The sequence below is a fragment of the Gnatocerus cornutus genome, chromosome 2 (assembly GCF_029298725.1).
Source record: "Gnatocerus cornutus isolate USDA-ARS CGAHR chromosome 2, icGnaCorn1.1, whole genome shotgun sequence".
Lineage (NCBI taxonomy): Eukaryota > Metazoa > Arthropoda > Insecta > Coleoptera > Tenebrionidae > Gnatocerus > Gnatocerus cornutus.
Window position 1 is genome coordinate 14562071 of NC_142234.1, and position 16918 is coordinate 14578988.

Below are 16918 nucleotides of genomic sequence, written 5' to 3' on the forward strand. Positions count from 1 at the left end.
AAAATGAAAAAAGGATTTTAAACTCTACAGGTTTGTTAAAAAATAGTTATAATTGGAAACAATTATAAAGATTTAAAACCTCTTTATTTCACAACGTTAAAGAACAATTTTGAAAACACCACCACTAATTAAATTCTATTCTTGTGAAATTTAAGAACTTGGTGCCCCACACCACTTTGTAATAAACGACAGAACATTGGGTACGTGCGATTCCGGGGACATTTTAGCCCCCATGTTCAGCTTGGACCAAACATCTTTATTCGCTTGGAAAGATGTTTTCCCGAAATTAACAGCTTGTTTCTTTATTGGATAACCAGAAACAATGCAAGATTGTTCGCCGGGTTGTAAACTTGCTTCATATAGTTGTCTCTCATCTATAGGCAAAGCCTGAAATTATGACTATTAGAACAATATCCTCGTATCAAATTTAACATACTTGGTCTATCCTTTGATCCATACTTACTGTAAGGACCCATTCACGAATGTTATCATGCTCTCGAGGATCTTCGTTCAAGTATAATCGATTTGGTAGAGGAATATTTGAAGGAAAGTCAGTTTGTACGAGATCGGAATGATCCACTAATTGTCCTTCACCTTCTTCGATGGCTTCACATAGATCTAGATAGTGGTTCAAAAACACGAAGGCTTCAGAGAGTTTTCCTTCTTCTTTTAAGTCTTTTCCGGCTTCGTAGAAGGCCTTATCAGCGGGAATTATATCAGTGTACCTCAACAAAGCCGTACTGATCTTCACTCCGATTGATTTCAAAGAAGGAACTTGCCGGCAAGCCGATCTTAACGCATAGTAATGCGAAATTAGCAACAGATTTCGGAAATGAAGTTTGGTCTCCATGTTAATATTTGATGCCACCTCCATACCTTCATTCTATAAATGGACAAAATTAAAAATAATTTCGTTTCAAAGTAACATTTCTTTACTTACGATCTCGTAGAGCGTCTGTCTTAGCTGTTCCCAAATTCCGAAACTGCTTGGACTTGAAATATCCGGCAAAGCAAAAATTTCTGACGCAATATGATTATAAATATTAAAGTTTTGGGGCATTGCGGGGGCCCCATGTGTCGAGTACAAATTAAGAGCTTCTTTAACAAACCCGTCTTTAAGTAATTTCGCCGCGTATAAAGCTACATATTTATGTAAGATGGGGGCACTGTGGGTTTTTGCTTTTTCGATACATCGCGCCCATTGTCCTTGCTCAGCGAGTAAATCCAACGCTCCAATTATATCTTCAATTGTAAATCTTTAAATCCTGTTTTTACGAAATACAAAAAACTTACCAACATCAGCAAGTTGTTCAACATCACCTTTTTTCAAAAGGCGATCCTTGTATTTGCTTTCGACGTAACTTTCATACGCTGGTTCAAGTTCTTTTGCAACTTTGCGGGCTTTATTCCATTCTTCAGCAGAGATAAAAGTGTCGATGGCTTCTTTCATCATGTCCATACTAATGTAGAGTTGTGCAGCCACGCCATGCTCGCCAATCTCGACAAGTCTGGAAAAATGTATTAATAACTTTGTGTTAAAATCGTTTGAAAAGCACCTCGGTGATAACAGCTTGATGATATCAAGAGCTTCTTGACCAAATAAGAACTTGTTGACCATATCCGCGGCTCTCAAAAGCGCTCTTTTTACAATGGAGGGTTCTGTGATTGTAATATTCACTTGTAAAAGACAATCAATTGCTTGTTTGTGCTGACCAGCCAAAGCCCATTCGTTCGCTTTTGACAAAAGAGTTTCTATATTGACGTCGGACATTTTATTATGATGAGAAGTGCTGTATTCTGACTGAAGAGTTGGGTACAAATGGGGAAGATAGTCTTTACAAACTCTCAGGGCGTCCACCCACATATCTACCAAAAAACAAAACCTTTAGTTTGACTCACTAATGAGAGACGAACAAAATTACCTTCACTTTTGTATTTCTGTACGATTAGCTCTGGCATTTGCGCTCTCAAAAGCAGCACCTCAAACTCCGCGTACTGTTTATCGTGAAAACATTGTGCAGCTTGAGCCTGAAGAACTTCGGGCACAGATGCAGGCTCGTAGGTTTCTGCAATTCGTAGAGCGTTGATCCAGTTTTTGGAATGAATGTACATCAGAACCGCCTCTTTCGGTTTCTCCGCCAAGATGAACTCGGATTCTGCTTGTTGGAATTTGCCGTCGTCTTCCAGAGCCATTGCGTACTTATAATGAACTTCCGTGACCTAAAAAAAACGTAAGTCTCTTGGAAATATGGAAGTAGCATCTTACTTTAGTCGGCAGATTTTTGCACAACTGGAATGCAAATTCAAACTGGTACGTTTCACACGCATAGTTGATGCACGCGTCTAAAATTCCATATTTATTCAAGAGTTTAATAGAAGAATCGATGGGTAAAGTTCGCGCCCATAAGAACGCAACTTGACTAGCTGCAGTAGGCCCTCCGTTTTGTTTCGACACTCTGTATGCTTCCTCCCACATTCCTAAAGTTCTGTACATGTTCATTGCAGCTTTCCATTCGTTAACAGCCAAAAAATGGATTTCAGCCGCACGATATTTTCCTTGCGCCTCCAGTTGTTGTCCCAAATGAAGATGAGTTGTTTGTAATAAATCAGGGTGGTACTTCTCAACTAATCTCACCATGTTGTCATACTGTTCCACTCTTTTATACATAGCTATCGCTAAATCTGGAGAGTTCACAGAAACGTATAGACGTTCCGCGTCTCTAAACTTGCCGATTTCTTCCAGTTCTGCAGCTTTTTTGATGTACATGTCAGATACTTCGTCTTGTTCCAAATGTTGAGAAGCGAGACTATGAGCTTTTTCCCATTGACCAGCTTCATTGTACATGTCTACAGCTTCTTTGTACATTGAACAAGAAATGTACAACTTCTCCGCTGTGGCGTATTCTTGAATACTTGCAAAGTGTCCCGCGATGAGTTCGAAGTATTTCTTAACAGAATCTGGATCGTCGACAATTTTAATAATATGAACTGCTTTTTTCCACTGTTTCGCTGCAACCGCCGTGTCCAAAGCTTTGAGAGTGCAACCAGCTTCAATGTAGTGACTTATAGCAGCGTCTAACTGCTTGCTTTCGACCAGGCTGTCGCCCCATTCTTCTTCCAAAGTGACAACTTTATCCGGACTTACCTCACGAGCTAGATCTACAGCTTTGTTCCAAACTTTGCCCTTTCGATAGCACTCCATGGCGAGATCAGCTTTATCCATACTTTCGTATATTTCTGCAGCTGCTTCGAACATCTCTTGTTTGATCAAGTTTTTCAAAACTGTAGCCACTAACGTGTGGTCGCTTAACAGTTCGGAGTTCTTCATGAGTAGAGTCGGAACCCGACGCAGTTTATGGGATTTTATGTACATGTTGAGGGCTTGTTCGACTTTGCCTTCCTTCTCCAAGACTTGCCCCACTTCCTCGTACTGACCTGTTTGCAACAGAAGCGACATGTACTCTTCTTGCAACTGGCTGAGTTTATCGTAGCCGCGTTGCTCAGCAAGTCTTAAAGCCTCCTCCCATTTGTGAAGTTTCTTGTAGATCTCCAGAGCGCCTTCAATATCACCTTGCTCCAAGTAAATGTTTTCAGCGGTACTTAAATCGCCGTGTAGGATCGCCAACCTCGCCCAGACTTCGGGGCTCTCAGTACTTGAATCATACTTTTCTTTATATTTTTTTTCTCGTTCCATCGTCTCTCGCAGGAAAAACGCAGTCGCAACATTACCCAAAGCAGTGTTACACCTTTCAGCTAATACCAAATTGTGGTCTTTCAAAGCGATTTGTGCCAAGTTGTGCCACATTGCTTCTGCTTCAGTTGAGTTTCCCATGGATTCCAAAAACAGTACCGCTCTGCTGAAGTCGTTATCATTGATAGCAGTACCAAACTCGACTAAGCCTTCGTCCAGTTCTAAATTGACAATGTTGTTACCGTCGACACATACAGCTTCTGTTTTTCCGTTGTTCCGAACAACATCAGTAACATCACCTTTTACGTTTATTACGGTGGGATTTTCGGGAAGTTCAATGTTGTACCAAATGGCCAAAGATGTACCAGCTTGAGCAACCGCAACATCGCTGCCTTCCACCCATTGAACAAAACTTACCCCCGTGAAAATACATTGTTTGTTTTGTGACGTCAAGTCCACCAAGATGAGTCTAGCCAAACATGTTATTGGTGCTATTCCCAAAAATTGAGCGTTACCTTTGTTTTTTGTCCCTGAACAACAACTTGTGTCCCGTCTCGTTCAATTCCAACCAATCAATTTTTGAATCATGCGTTATCTGGCAAATTAACATTCCCGTAATTAAATCGACAATGCATATCGTTTTGAGATCCAATAAATATGCTAATTTTTTGTTATCATTGGTTTGGTTTCTCTCATTTAGTCGCACACTTATAAGATGAGGATTCGCAAATTCCGTTCTCACAGAGCAAAGAACGTCGTTGTCACCATACTCTATCAGAGTGAGTTCACCGGCGTTAAAAACCAAGCAAACTGTAGGATAATCGAAGTAAAACTTTTCATGTCTCCCGGAATTATTCCATGGCACCTTAAAAAATATTCATGAAAGTGTGAATTCGGAAAAAATTACTAACTTCGCTTAGCAAATTCCGTTGTAGATCAGCAATCAAAAGAGTTTCTTCTGTCCGCGCGACAAAATAATAGTCCTTCCCCATTATTTTCACATCTTCGATTTCGCCTCCGTTTTGAGATTTTATTATGACCCCCCGTGAATTTCCATCCAATGGTTTAACCAGAACTTGACTTGGACCCACGTATGTTATTTCGAACTTGTCTTTCCAAACGGTTCTTTTTAGTACTGAAAGTCAGGCGTTATGAAGAAGAGGAAGCAAGGCAGGTGTTGGTATATTAACCTGACTCAAATTGCATCACGGCTCCACATAAACCCCCACAGCTCATTCTAGATCCGTCGCGTTTATACGCCAAAGCTGTGACGGTATAGAAATTTTTGATTTCTTTAACTGGAGTTTCCTCCCAAAGAGATCTTCGAGTGTTCCATATGTACATTCTTAGGCGATCGAAGCTTCCTACCACCACCGCCTAAGACAAAACGATTTGATCAACTCAAAAATTTCTTTAAGATTCATACCTGTCCGCTAGGGCTACAGGTAGCCACAGTAAATTCATGTTCGTTTGCATCTTTACTATAATCGAAGTTCTTCACGAGTTTTCCATTTGTGTTATAAACTGAGACTCTCTTATCACAACCAGCTACAAATATGTGTCCTTGAGCCCATGCTAAAGCACACGGAGGAACTGAATATAAGATAACACGACCTTGGGCTTCATCTTCGTTGTAGTCGTTGGTTACATAGAAGCGGATGACATTTCCATCTACGTGTCCGGATAAAAATCCAGTGCCCTTGGCGTTTGCACAAAGAGAGACCACAAGACTGTCTGAGGCGAAAAGACTTTGAGACTTGTTCGACTTTGTTTGAAGTGCTCGAACTTTTCCGTCTGCCAAGCCGCAAATTATGGGACCGGTGGTGAGCCACAAAAGGCATATAACTGGAGACGGTTGGGGAAATTTGTTGCAAATTGCCTAAAAATTTATTGCGTTATTGCCAAAAAAATCGGTCAATCGCCTGGACATTGCGCAATTGTGATATTTTCACCTTTTTGTCACCCCATTTTTCTCCAAGTTTATACACGTAAACGATGTTGTCGCTCTGCCCCACAGCGAGCTTTGTGGAATCTGGACTGAAAGCTATTCCTTTAATTACATAACTCTTCTTTCCAGCCTCTGGGTCAGCAGGTTTCGTTGAAAACCGATCTCTTTTTTCCCCCTTTTCATCAAAAAGCAAAATTTGTCTATCTGATGTGGCAATAGCCAATTTTTGATTATTGGGCGACCAACATAAGGCCACAATTCTCGCCTCCCCATCCTTCAAAAAACTGATTACAAAATATGAATAGAAATTAAAACATTTTTACCTGGGCTTCAAGAATTGTTTGCAGATATTTTAATTGCATTTTAAATGATTGACACTGTTGTCAATCTATCATTGTTGACATTCTAGTAACCATGGTTACAACCAATCAATGGTGGTAAAATTGTTCACTTTTCAGTGGGTAAAAAAAAAACACCTGTCTATCAGAATGATTGTTCAATAAAACAAGGAAATCTTCAAACTAATTTTTTTAATAGCAAACCACAGTACAAAATGAAACTCTAAGGTTAACAAATATTTATATTTACCTTAAACATACAAAATCAGTACATGTAACAATAAACACATTTCAAACGTATATTCCCACCGAGAGCAGAAGAAATAGTATTCCAAATCCAGAGAAAATGGAAGCAACAAGTGACACAAGGAGCTCCTTCTTGAGGTCTCTCGTTTGCTTTGTGCTTGTTACTTCATAAACGAAAAACCAGGCAGTGAAAAAAATTCCTATTCCTAGCAGGACGAGAGTCAAGTGTGGAAAGACAGCGGGGTTCACAGGAGACACGTACCTGGCCATAGTTTCCACGTCAACCTAAAAGTTTTTAGTTATTTTCATTGAAAAATAATTGTACTATGGTTTCATTCTTACCATTATTGCCACAAGTTTAAAAAAGGGCTCAAATTTAATAAATAACGTGGCAGGATCAGCCGGCTGCACAAAACGTCACTCCTACTTGTCAGTTTGTATAGGTTAATCTAGTGATTGGCGCGAAGTTCAAATTTATCGTATGTTTTACTATTTTAGGAGTGATGGGTGTTGGTATTGTTGTAGTGAGTGATTGTGAATTGAGTCATAGACGAAATTGGGCGAGTTATTGTAGTAAGTGATCCATAAAAGCACAAATTAATTAATTTTTCATTTAATTGATTGTGATGTGTGCGACAATCTCCAGATGGCGCTCGTAAAATTACAAAAATGTAAACTATTTATTTTAAATATAATTAAAGCGTTCGAAGTGTTGGCATATTTAATTGTTAATTGAACTGGTGATGCTGTCGTCTTAAAGTTTGTTTTTCGAGTCCTTCCAGAAAAGTGTGTCTTGTTCGATTTTCCGTCTCTGTCGGTATGGTGGTACGGTTGATGGTGTCTGTAGATGTGCATGGTACAGTTTTATTTATCCACCCGCAATAAATAAGGTAAATATTGATAGGCCCCGTTGGTTATACATATGTACTTTCACCAATGCGTTGGTTCCTATCAATGTTTGGCCCCGTATTTCCTCAGGGGGTGGTTATAAACCTGGTGACGTTTGACAGTAGTTGTCAAAAGTCGGGTGAAATTTTAAGAAAATTGGTAAATAAAAACTAAAAATAACTTCATGTGGCAAAATATTTGTTATTAAAAGGTGTGTTTGCATGGTTTGAGTGTGTATTTTGCTTTTCAGTTGCACGAATGAGCCCAGTGTATAACCGCCCCAAATAACGGAATGCTGTCCTATAGTTGCGCCAACCGTTTAAAATACTGTAAATGGGATGAATGAAGGAGATCTGTTGAAAAGGTCAGCTGAAGAGCGAGAAAGAATATTCAAGCGCTATGAACGAGGTCGTGAAGAAGGTGCGGAAATCGACCCTTGGGAAGATCCAGGTTTTGAGGTCTACCATGCTACAGACAGGTATGGATTCATTCACGACAAGCGTTTACCATCCAAAGTGGACCCGCAAGAAGCCAAAAAACTACAAATTGAATTAGAAAGGCAGAAGAAATGGTTGAAAATGTTGAAAAATTGGGACGCGCCCAATGTCAAAGAAAAACTCCACTCTAGGGTCTACAAAGGTATTCCCAATCCACTCAGGACGCAAGCTTGGATAAGACTACTCAATGTTGAAAAAGTGAAAAATGATCATGTTGGAAAGTACGAGGATATGATGAAATTAGCAAGGCAACATTCAACAGATGCTAGGCAGATAGACTCAGATGTTAACCGACAATTTAGAGAACATTTGCATTATCGGGAACGGTATAGCATTAAACAACAATCGTTGTTCAATGTTTTGACGGCGTATGCTATGTACAATTCAGAAGTGGGATACTGTCAAGGAATGTCGGGGTTAGCTGGAGTCTTACTCATGTACATGGATGAGGAGGATGCTTTTTGGGCTATGCATATTTTACTTACTGATCAAAAATATGCTATGCATGGACTGTACAAAGAAGGTTTTCCAAAACTGACTAGGTTTCTTGCTCACCATGATAAGATCCTAGCAAAGTTCCTGCCTAAACTCAAAAAACATTTTGATAAACACGGTGTCGACGCTATTTTGTATTCTTTAAAGTGGTTTTTCGTTTGTTTTGTTGAGAGGGTAGGTCTAGATCAGCTTTTAATTGTAATGTTTCAGTTTTTTATTTTAGGTACCTTTTAATTTGTGTCTGAGAATTTGGGATGTTCATTTATTGGATGGAGAGAGAGTTATCACTGCTATGGCTTATACAATACTCAAATTACATAAACGAAATCTACTGAAACTAAATGATATGGATTCTATAGTTCACTATATACAGGCGAGTATTTTTTTTAGGATTTTTTTTATGCTAGTTCCAGTGTTTTGTACGCGCTGTTGCTGTGTGTAGTAATTGTAATCATAATCACCCAATGCCTTGACACATTTCTCTTGTCATTTTGAATAAACTGGATGATTGTTATAAACTATGGAACCTTGGAATTTTTGACTCGGCTTAGTTCCGGTGGTTATTTCCAATTTTATGTATTTTCAATTCTCACTCTACGGTAATTTCCAAATCGATTTGGCACATTTTTAGAAATTTGTGTTATTTAATTTCTAATAATTAGAGATTTTGGCATAGCGGCAGTGGCATTGCGCGATATACAAATAACAGTTTCTTAAGGCTCCTTGTTAACCAAAGATAAATTAAATTAATGTATGCCCCATAACCCCAATTGTTCCTACGCTTATGTATCAAGCCTTTAATAATAGCAGGAATTCATCAAGACCCACGTGTAAATCCACATTTAATTATCATTGATGTCAATTACCACGGACAAGACACGTAATGCAAAAGTATTGAAATTTACAGTCACACTCAAGGCGAGTGTCAGCAACTGTTTTTGGAAAACAAACTGAACTTCTTATATTGAAATTTAGTTCTTACACCCACAACAGTGCGAGTTTTTTAAAATGCATGAATGCGGCCATAAATTGGTACAGTTAACAATAACGTTCATTATATTGTGCAACCACCATGACCAAATTCCGGTCAACTGAATAGTTTAAAATATCCTATATTCATTTGATTGGTCATTAGATATCATGTTTACTGTTCTTCCAGGTAAAACTATACAAAGACTTCATGTACGAAGACGACGTAGTGGTCCACAACTTGGAAAAATCCCTAGAAGAGTTGAAAAAGGCAAAATTGGATCATCCAGGGCCGGCTCACAAAGACGAGTTACCACCAAGAGCATTTGGGATTTTCAAAGAACCGACTTTTGAACAAATTGTGGGAATTAGGGCCGAACAGTTTACCGAAAAGGAGAAGACAACCAACCAAATAGTGACTTCAGTGAGCGAAGCGGCGAGGGAAGCAGCCGACAAGGAAAAGGAGAGCCAACTGTCTGTGGGTGATTCCATAGGGCTTGCAGGTACTGACACAGATAATAATTCTATAGTCGGTAGCGTTATTACTTTTGCTAGCGAAACTAGTATATGTGATAGCGATGACAGTAGTATTGACGAATGCACCAGGCTTTAATAATTTGTTTTTAAATTTTTTTGACTCGTCGAAATGCCAAAGGAGCAGGTTTTAAACTTGTGTCAGTTTACATAAGAGATATTTCTCACATTCCTAATCACGGATCCATTATTTAAAATTCTCATTACAATTTTTAAAGTGTGCTCCTTTCACACAATTCGGACCACAATTTATTTTTGATACGTATTTTTTAGTTGTATGTATATAAACTCAGTGTAAATAATTCTCAGCGGAAAGATAAAAATAAAATATTTTAAACAAGGATTTTTATTTTCATTTTTTGACTTTGTAGTAGCTTGATTATACTTTTGTCTTGTGGAATGTTAGATGAGTTTTTCTTAAGTCTTGTATTTATCGCATTGTCATGTACCTTCACTTCAATATATTTGTATGTAGCATCTTTTGGTTTTGGTCTCATGAAATTTTTCCCACGTTTGTCAATCAGTGTTGGTAGTGGGACTTTTCCTGCTTTCACAAAACCTTCTATAACGATTTAGAATGTTTTGTGAATTTTCAATTTCTGCATGTCTTTCTTCCTTCTGCATTTAACAGTGTTGGTGTTGGAGCAGTCTTGTTAGCGACCAGTGTTTTATTTTATTAGACTTTTATTTTTCGACCAAGTAATGTAAAATAGAATGATTTATTCTAGTATTGCCTGAAATCAGCATTTGAGTTTTCATCTTCGGGACATTGCTGCAATATGTTGGTAGGTTTTGCATGTTTGCACGATTTTCTACCCGTAGTGTCGTCATTAAGTTCGATCATGTTTTGGAATGATTGATTAATCAGTTTTCAGACAATTTTTACCATTCCAGAACGTCGATTTTAGTCAGAGCTAGGATATATCTGGCGCTGCTATTTATTTATTATGTATGTGAACTCTAAAATGTTTTGTCTCACGTCTGACACAGCAAAATGGTTTAGTGGGATATTACTGTTCGTGTTTTGAGAAAATTTTATTTTATTGTTTTCGTGCTCTCTTGCTTTTGCTTTGCTTGTTCTAAGGGATATGTCTTACCTGCCAATTAAATATTCAAATGTCGCACCTTTTATGTCAAAGTCGAAGCAAAATTAAGGTAAAGACTGTCCATTACAACGAAACGGGAAAAAGCTTTCAACCGCGGCATGCGAGAGAGCAGGGCAAAAAATTCCGTTGGATGATGCAACTAATCAATGACTGCTCTAATAAGGGCTAATTCTCTAAAAAACATGAAGGAGGATATTCTGAACTGTAACTAATTTCCTGGACAAAAAACAAAATCAAAGTGGTTGGTGTAAAGTGTAAAAACTTTTTTATTAATTTTTATGGTAAGGCTTTTAATACTTTTTTGTTATTAATCTTATATGTTTATGTTGAATGCATATATAACTTTACATTAATAATGCTTTATCATACTTTCACTTGAAGTGCATTCAATATCAACAAATTTTTATTAACACCACATCACAACTAACCACTAATGAGCCTTCTCATCAAAAACTCCTCCCATCGCCCCGCCCATCTCAACAAACTCATCAATCACGTCTAATTGCAGGTTCCAAATTTTCGTTTGATCCAAGCATCGATGACGCCAGTTCGCTCTTAGACTGTGAACACACCGGTTCCCGTCGTTCTTTGGCCGACACCAGCGTCACTTCGACCGCTGATTTGTCAGTGTTTTCAACAGTCACACGATCCCAAGCCCACGAAAACAGCCTCGACACTCACAGTAACATGTCGGACAATTCAGTAGGAGGAGCTAGTTCAGTGGGATCTGGCATTGGCGCTTCCACCAGTGTCCAAAGGGCGTTAAGTTCGCATTCCACGCCCCGAGCCACGCCTCATAATCCCAGTCCTGACGTTTTGAGAATATACGTGCCGTATTCTCCGTTGGAAACGCCGATTGCCAGTCCTCATAATGGAGATGTACAGAAAGTCATTCCATGTTCATTTCCGGATAGTAATAAAATTAGAATTAAAGTGGACAATGACGAGTTGCCCACACCTTTAGTGGAACACGGACAAATTAAACACTTTAGAGTGGAGAGTCCGGAGTTCGATTTGAAGTAGAAATGTAAGAGCAATAAGTTTGGAGCTCAGTGAACAAAAAAAGGCACTAACATGTAGTTTTTTGGGATTCACCAGGCCAGTGCCAGGCAAAGTTTGCTGGGTTATATTGCGATGGCGTTGTATCGTGAACAACTGTGATTGATTAAGGAATGATAATTAAATAGAAATGTGGCTCTACATAAGATAAATGGTTTAGTTTTTCTTTATCAATATCGATTTCAGAAGCTGTGAGTGAGATATTTACTAAATTTTACAAAAATCAGGATTAGAATACGTACTCTACTAGAGTTGTACTAGAGAAGAATGTTTTTGAAAGCTTTATTTAAATGAATTCAATTTTTTTACTTCTCCAATGTGCAGAATACTTGTAAGCGCCACCTCACTTTACGGATTTTTAACACAGCGACCGTTTTTAAACAAGCTCAAATACCCGCAAGAAGAGCGTACAAGTAATTCTGCACATTGAGTTAAAGTTCTCCAAGCAAAATTCTAAACCGTTTTTGAACTTCATTACATGTATAAAATTGTATCTAATATTAGAAATTCAACCTATATGTGCTAAGGCAGTATATTTTTGACTTTCTTAATGTCGATATTTATTAGAACACTTTGAATTCAGAAATCTGCTGCATGACTCGTTCGTTTTAATTTAGAACTTTTACTTTATTGTTTCAGGCGGCGGATTTCGAAATTACTCTTGGTGTTCAAAAGCGCGTATTTTATACACTCTACAATCTGTTTTTTGATGAAACAATTGTTAGAGTAGATAATAGTACAAAGCTCATAATTAAAATCCAAACATTCCAATTTGCATTCTTGCAACTTATTATAATCTAATTCGGGTGTTTGATAAAGTTCTATTTTGTTATTGTATTTTACAAAGATCGGGTTAAATTTACTCTTGTATTATAAAATTAGTACTAGTAGGAGTCGGCTACTAACATATTTATTTGAATAGGAGTACAATAAACTAGTTCCATCCTCTTGGATATTAAGCGGCGATTCTGATCTTGTAGGTCTTGCCTAAACGTGAAGTACCTTTTTCTGCATTCCAGTGCGGTAACGGAGCATTTGTGCCATATATGTACTATTTTTTCTTAGACTCTCTTGATGATTTATAGAATGCATTTCGGCTGTCTGAATTACTGGTAAATAATGTAAATACTATTTAAATAGAATAACTTATTGTATAAATGAAATCATAACAAACGTTCCGATGTACGTCAATAATATTAATGTAAAATAGTTCGTAACGTTTAGGTGACTGTGTTTACCAGTTTTTATCTTTTCAGTTATTTTTTAGTGTTGTAAGTCAATTGCAATTTTTATAACAGTATTGTAAGATAAGCTTTTGTTTCGTTTTAACGATTATTTTAGTAGGAAGCACAGGAATAACGACAGCTGGATTATGGAAACAATTTCGAGTGATACATGCAATAAGATGTATTCTACACTTAAAATGTAAATTGTAAATCTGTCATAGAATGACCTTAAAATTTCTTAATAAATTTATTTCAAATAGTTTTTGTTTTTTAAATCTTCTTTTATCGTGAGTACAAGAAAAAAAAGGAACAAATGACCTTTGAAATTACGAAGCATGTCTTTGATTATCTTTTTTTTTTGCAAGACACCACTCGTAATGACTAAGGAACAGTTTTTATTTGATTCCGTAGATATTTATGTACGAAAAAATATCCTTCAAGTATTAATATTAAAGGTCAAACTACTAATCCACGTGGTAGCAATTCCCGTTTGATTCGTTGGAAAACCAGTGCAGCATATTTATCTCAAAATATTGTGTATTGTGGTTTTTTATGTTGCATCGAACATGATATTATTGTATGCTGCACGAATATGCAACGGAATATTCAGATCCTTCACTAAAAACTTCGAACGATTAATCAATACACAGAAACCCCCTAAATAAACATGCAACAATCATTAACTTTCGCTTTCTTCCTTCACTGCCAATAAAGAGGCGCTAATTTCACAAATTCAACACTTTTACCTTTATATCGTCAATCAATAATGTGGCATGACAATCGTTTTGAGCGGCAGCAGACGTCAAATTTAGTGAGTTATCATGTTCACCTTACCACCACTACCTCCCAAAGACTATGTTCTAAAAGATGTGAATCAAAATGAAAGATCAGTCCAAGAGTTCACTCCTGTGGCTTTACCACGAATCACTCAAAGCAACTTGGCAAAATTTTGCGCCCCTGTTCCTTACCAAGACCGAGAGACTTTAGCACATTTTCGAATTGATTACTCGGTGAATCCTCAAGTGGTGGAGCGGTGGACTGATAAGGCCAGAGCTTTCTGGGTAGACAAACCAGGGAAGAACGACTACTTCGTTCATGACATCTTCAAGAAGTATACCGTCCAAGTTATGGATAGTTACGATGACAGATTTAAACATAACGGTGAGTTGATTTGTTCTTTATACCCATCGATTTAGTTTAATTAAACTTTGCGTGTTTAACAAGAAATTAGGCCAAGTATTTTTTTCAATTGATTATCTATTCCAGAACGCGTTTTCTATCGATCTTTTAAATACGAATTGGAATGCATGGAAGCTGAACGTTTAAAGAAGCTCTACCGAAAAATCGAGCGCGAAGAAAAAGAAGAACGGATGAAAAATAAAATTATTGAAGAGAAACACAAGATGGGTGTACAGTCATGTAAAGCAACACCTCCGTTCTGGTGGGGAAAAGATGTATGTGAAGAAGCGTCTTCCAAAGAAGCGGTTTCTGATTTAAAAGTTGATGTTTCTTATGATCGGACAAATCTTCGGTGGCAAGATGAGCCTGTTTTGACGGAGTATGTTAAGGCGAATCCATGTCGAAGGCGAGCTGATATGGCTTTGTAAGTATGATATGAAAAACAGTATAACCGGATACTTCAAATGTATGAATAAGTATGAAGACTTGCCTGCAAACCGGTTAAAATGGAATATCCTGAAGCACACACGGGTTTTATAATTTTTTAAAATCTCTGTGCACCCTTTCATAACATCCTGTATTAGCTTTCCTCTTATAAAATTGCACATTGGAGATATTATTTATCACCTCGTGACAAGTTCTACGTAAACATTAATCAATTTCCTCTGTCCTTATTCTGTGAAAAATTTTTTTTAGTACTGTGATTTCGCTACTACATGACGCAATGCTAGATAAAACTTTTTTCCATTTTCAGAATTGGAATGCCTTTCCGCAGTGAAGCTTGCAATTGGTACCATAAAAACTACCCACCAGCCAACATCCGCTTTGTTCACAAAAAGTTCTCATAATAATAAAGCATTACCAAGCACTTATTTTTTGTTTCCCTGCTGACAGCTCTTTTCCAACATGTCAAAATTTTCCTAAATTATTTGTAAAATGGATAAATTAGCGACAGAAAACCTGTTCCTTCTGGAATTTCTAGTTGATGATGTTAAAATGGACGGAAAATGCGATTGCGACACGCCACCAGGCGAACTCTGCGTGTCCTTTCAGTTCTTGGATAACGAAGCTCTGGAAGTCTGCGAGGCGGATTTTTCACCTGGCTGCAATCTTGGACAAGATGATAGCATGAAAAGCGGAAAATCGTGTTTGTTTTCATTGACACCGCAGCAAGTTTGGGGCGCTCAAGAAATGTTTGATGTTATGGTGACTGTTTTCAAAAAGATGCAGCCAGGATGGTTACCAGATAAGATATCTGTAGGATCTGCTCTAATTTCAATAACGAACTTGTTTAGAGAATTGATCCAATGCATGCAAACGCAGAAGGAACAAGCTCCTGCGGCTAAAACACTGAAAGATACGTTTTCTTTACTAGACGGTGCAGGAACAACAGTTGGGAAGATCAGTATTTATATTAGGATGTCGTGTTTTGGAAAGCTGATTGTCACGCAATTTCAGGTGAGTTCCTCTTTCTGTCATTTCTTAGTTTTTTTTTCTTCTTTAGATGAACTTAGAGGACCAATCTGTGCTGTTTAAAGACAAAGGTGGGCAATCCCTCTATCGTTACAAAAAAGCAAAAAAGGACGCAGAACCAGATAATCAGATGCCGTACCCACCTTCCTCTCCTCCATGTCCCATGGACTACAACGGGATGTTTCCACCTCCAAATCCGACATGTCCCATGACCCCTTGTTTTCCCGACCCTGGAATGTATCAGCAGTTTCAAGAAATGGTGGGTTGTGTACCTCCCATGTCCCTACAATCCACCATGCTTCCACCAATGGGACAACAGATGCTGCCTTGTAGCGAGTGTAACATGATGATGGGAATGCCTCAGGCGGGACCTCAACAACCACCGTGTTTCTCTCAAGGAATGTTAACTCCTTGTGAAGAATGCGGTACTTTGTTACCTCCACAATTCAAAGAGGAGTGTCCGCCATCAGACCCTCCTGGAAACTACCAAGAGATCGGGGCGTCAATGGGAGGAAATGCTTTAACTATCAGAGTTCATAGGGACAAAAATAAAATAGAACAGGTCTGTTTTTTCCATCTGGTAAACTCTCTAAGACCATCGCTTTAGGTGGATTGTACCTCAACAGTTGGTAGCGAAGGAAGCTGTTGTTGTAGTCCTGGTAACATCGGTGCTAAGAAATCCAAGAAACAAGTACCTTGTCAAGTAACTACCGGTGGACAAACCTACGACATGCGACCAGGAATCCCACAAGGAGATCAACATCTTCCATTTTCTTTCAAAATGTCAGGAACAGGCGCCTCACCAAATAATAACATCACTGTCAATCCGCCCGTGTCGACCAAACCCGATGGGACTAAATTTGCCGAAATATCCGACCCAAACAAAGAGATGTTTGTGTTAAGAATCGGAAAGAAAAGCGAAGGAATACAGAAGAAAGCGAATTTAGAGCTAGAGTTGTGTACACCAAGGGGGCCAGAACTGAAACCAATTCCTAAAAAGGAAACGATAGGCATTCAGTATGATCCCGCTGATTGTCCGGGAGGTAAATCCGATAAGAAAGGTAAAAAGAAAGGAAAAGGTGCAAAAGGAAAAGGTGCAAAGGGAAAAGGTGGAAAAGGCAAGAAAGGCAAGAAAGGCAAAAAGAAAAAATGATGAAAATAGTCAGTCCATAATTGCTTTATCATTTTGTACTGTCATTTTAACGCTTAAATTAAATCAGTTTTTTAGAGCCTTTGCTCTTTTATACATGCGGCCCAGCCAAAATAAAA

At 38.1% G+C, this 16918-nt stretch overlaps 5 protein-coding genes across 6 annotated transcripts; 3 read left to right on the plus strand and 2 right to left on the minus strand.

Moving 5' to 3' along the window:
• Positions 1 to 51: 51 nt before the first annotated feature.
• Oseg2 (intraflagellar transport protein Oseg2) lies at positions 52 to 6053 on the minus strand. The gene is made up of 13 exons (XM_088029442.1): positions 5963 to 6053; positions 5644 to 5913; positions 5118 to 5570; positions 4882 to 5068; positions 4603 to 4826; positions 4207 to 4556; positions 2267 to 4160; positions 1923 to 2220; positions 1557 to 1866; positions 1294 to 1508; positions 941 to 1242; positions 437 to 883; positions 52 to 387 (listed from the first exon to the last, which is right to left on the minus strand). The coding sequence occupies exons 1-13, from the start codon at positions 5999 to 6001 to the stop codon at positions 151 to 153; spliced, it is 5226 nt and encodes a 1741-aa protein (XP_087885568.1). The 5' UTR covers positions 6002 to 6053; the 3' UTR covers positions 52 to 150.
• Positions 6054 to 6154: 101 nt separating this feature from the next.
• kud (oligosaccharyltransferase subunit 5 kud) lies at positions 6155 to 6700 on the minus strand. Its single transcript, XM_088029324.1, has 2 exons — positions 6566 to 6700; positions 6155 to 6508 (listed from the first exon to the last, which is right to left on the minus strand). The coding sequence occupies exons 1-2, from the start codon at positions 6566 to 6568 to the stop codon at positions 6269 to 6271; spliced, it is 243 nt and encodes an 80-aa protein (XP_087885450.1). The 5' UTR covers positions 6569 to 6700; the 3' UTR covers positions 6155 to 6268.
• A 170-nt stretch (positions 6701 to 6870) lies between these two features.
• Positions 6871 to 13257, plus strand: RN-tre (USP6 N-terminal like RN-tre). Of its 2 annotated transcripts, none has more exons than XM_088029322.1 (5): positions 6871 to 7113; positions 7362 to 8277; positions 8327 to 8476; positions 9263 to 9575; positions 11221 to 13257. In XM_088029322.1, the coding sequence occupies exons 2-5, from the start codon at positions 7450 to 7452 to the stop codon at positions 11733 to 11735; spliced, it is 1806 nt and encodes a 601-aa protein (XP_087885448.1). In that variant the 5' UTR covers positions 6871 to 7113; positions 7362 to 7449; the 3' UTR covers positions 11736 to 13257. The 2 variants fall into 2 exon arrangements, with proteins under 2 accessions (XP_087885448.1, XP_087885449.1); XM_088029323.1 differs by lacking the exon at positions 6871 to 7113 and adding an exon at positions 7182 to 7270.
• Positions 13258 to 13561: 304 nt separating this feature from the next.
• On the plus strand, positions 13562 to 15076 carry LOC148179363 (uncharacterized). Its single transcript, XM_088029405.1, has 3 exons — positions 13562 to 14158; positions 14264 to 14600; positions 14931 to 15076. The coding sequence occupies exons 1-3, from the start codon at positions 13819 to 13821 to the stop codon at positions 15022 to 15024; spliced, it is 771 nt and encodes a 256-aa protein (XP_087885531.1). The 5' UTR covers positions 13562 to 13818; the 3' UTR covers positions 15025 to 15076.
• LOC148179364 (uncharacterized) lies at positions 15028 to 16823 on the plus strand. The gene is made up of 3 exons (XM_088029406.1): positions 15028 to 15634; positions 15681 to 16211; positions 16257 to 16823. Exons 1-3 carry the CDS (start codon positions 15113 to 15115, stop codon positions 16800 to 16802), a joined length of 1599 nt encoding a protein of 532 aa, XP_087885532.1. The 5' UTR covers positions 15028 to 15112; the 3' UTR covers positions 16803 to 16823.
• Positions 16824 to 16918: the final 95 nt, after the last annotated feature.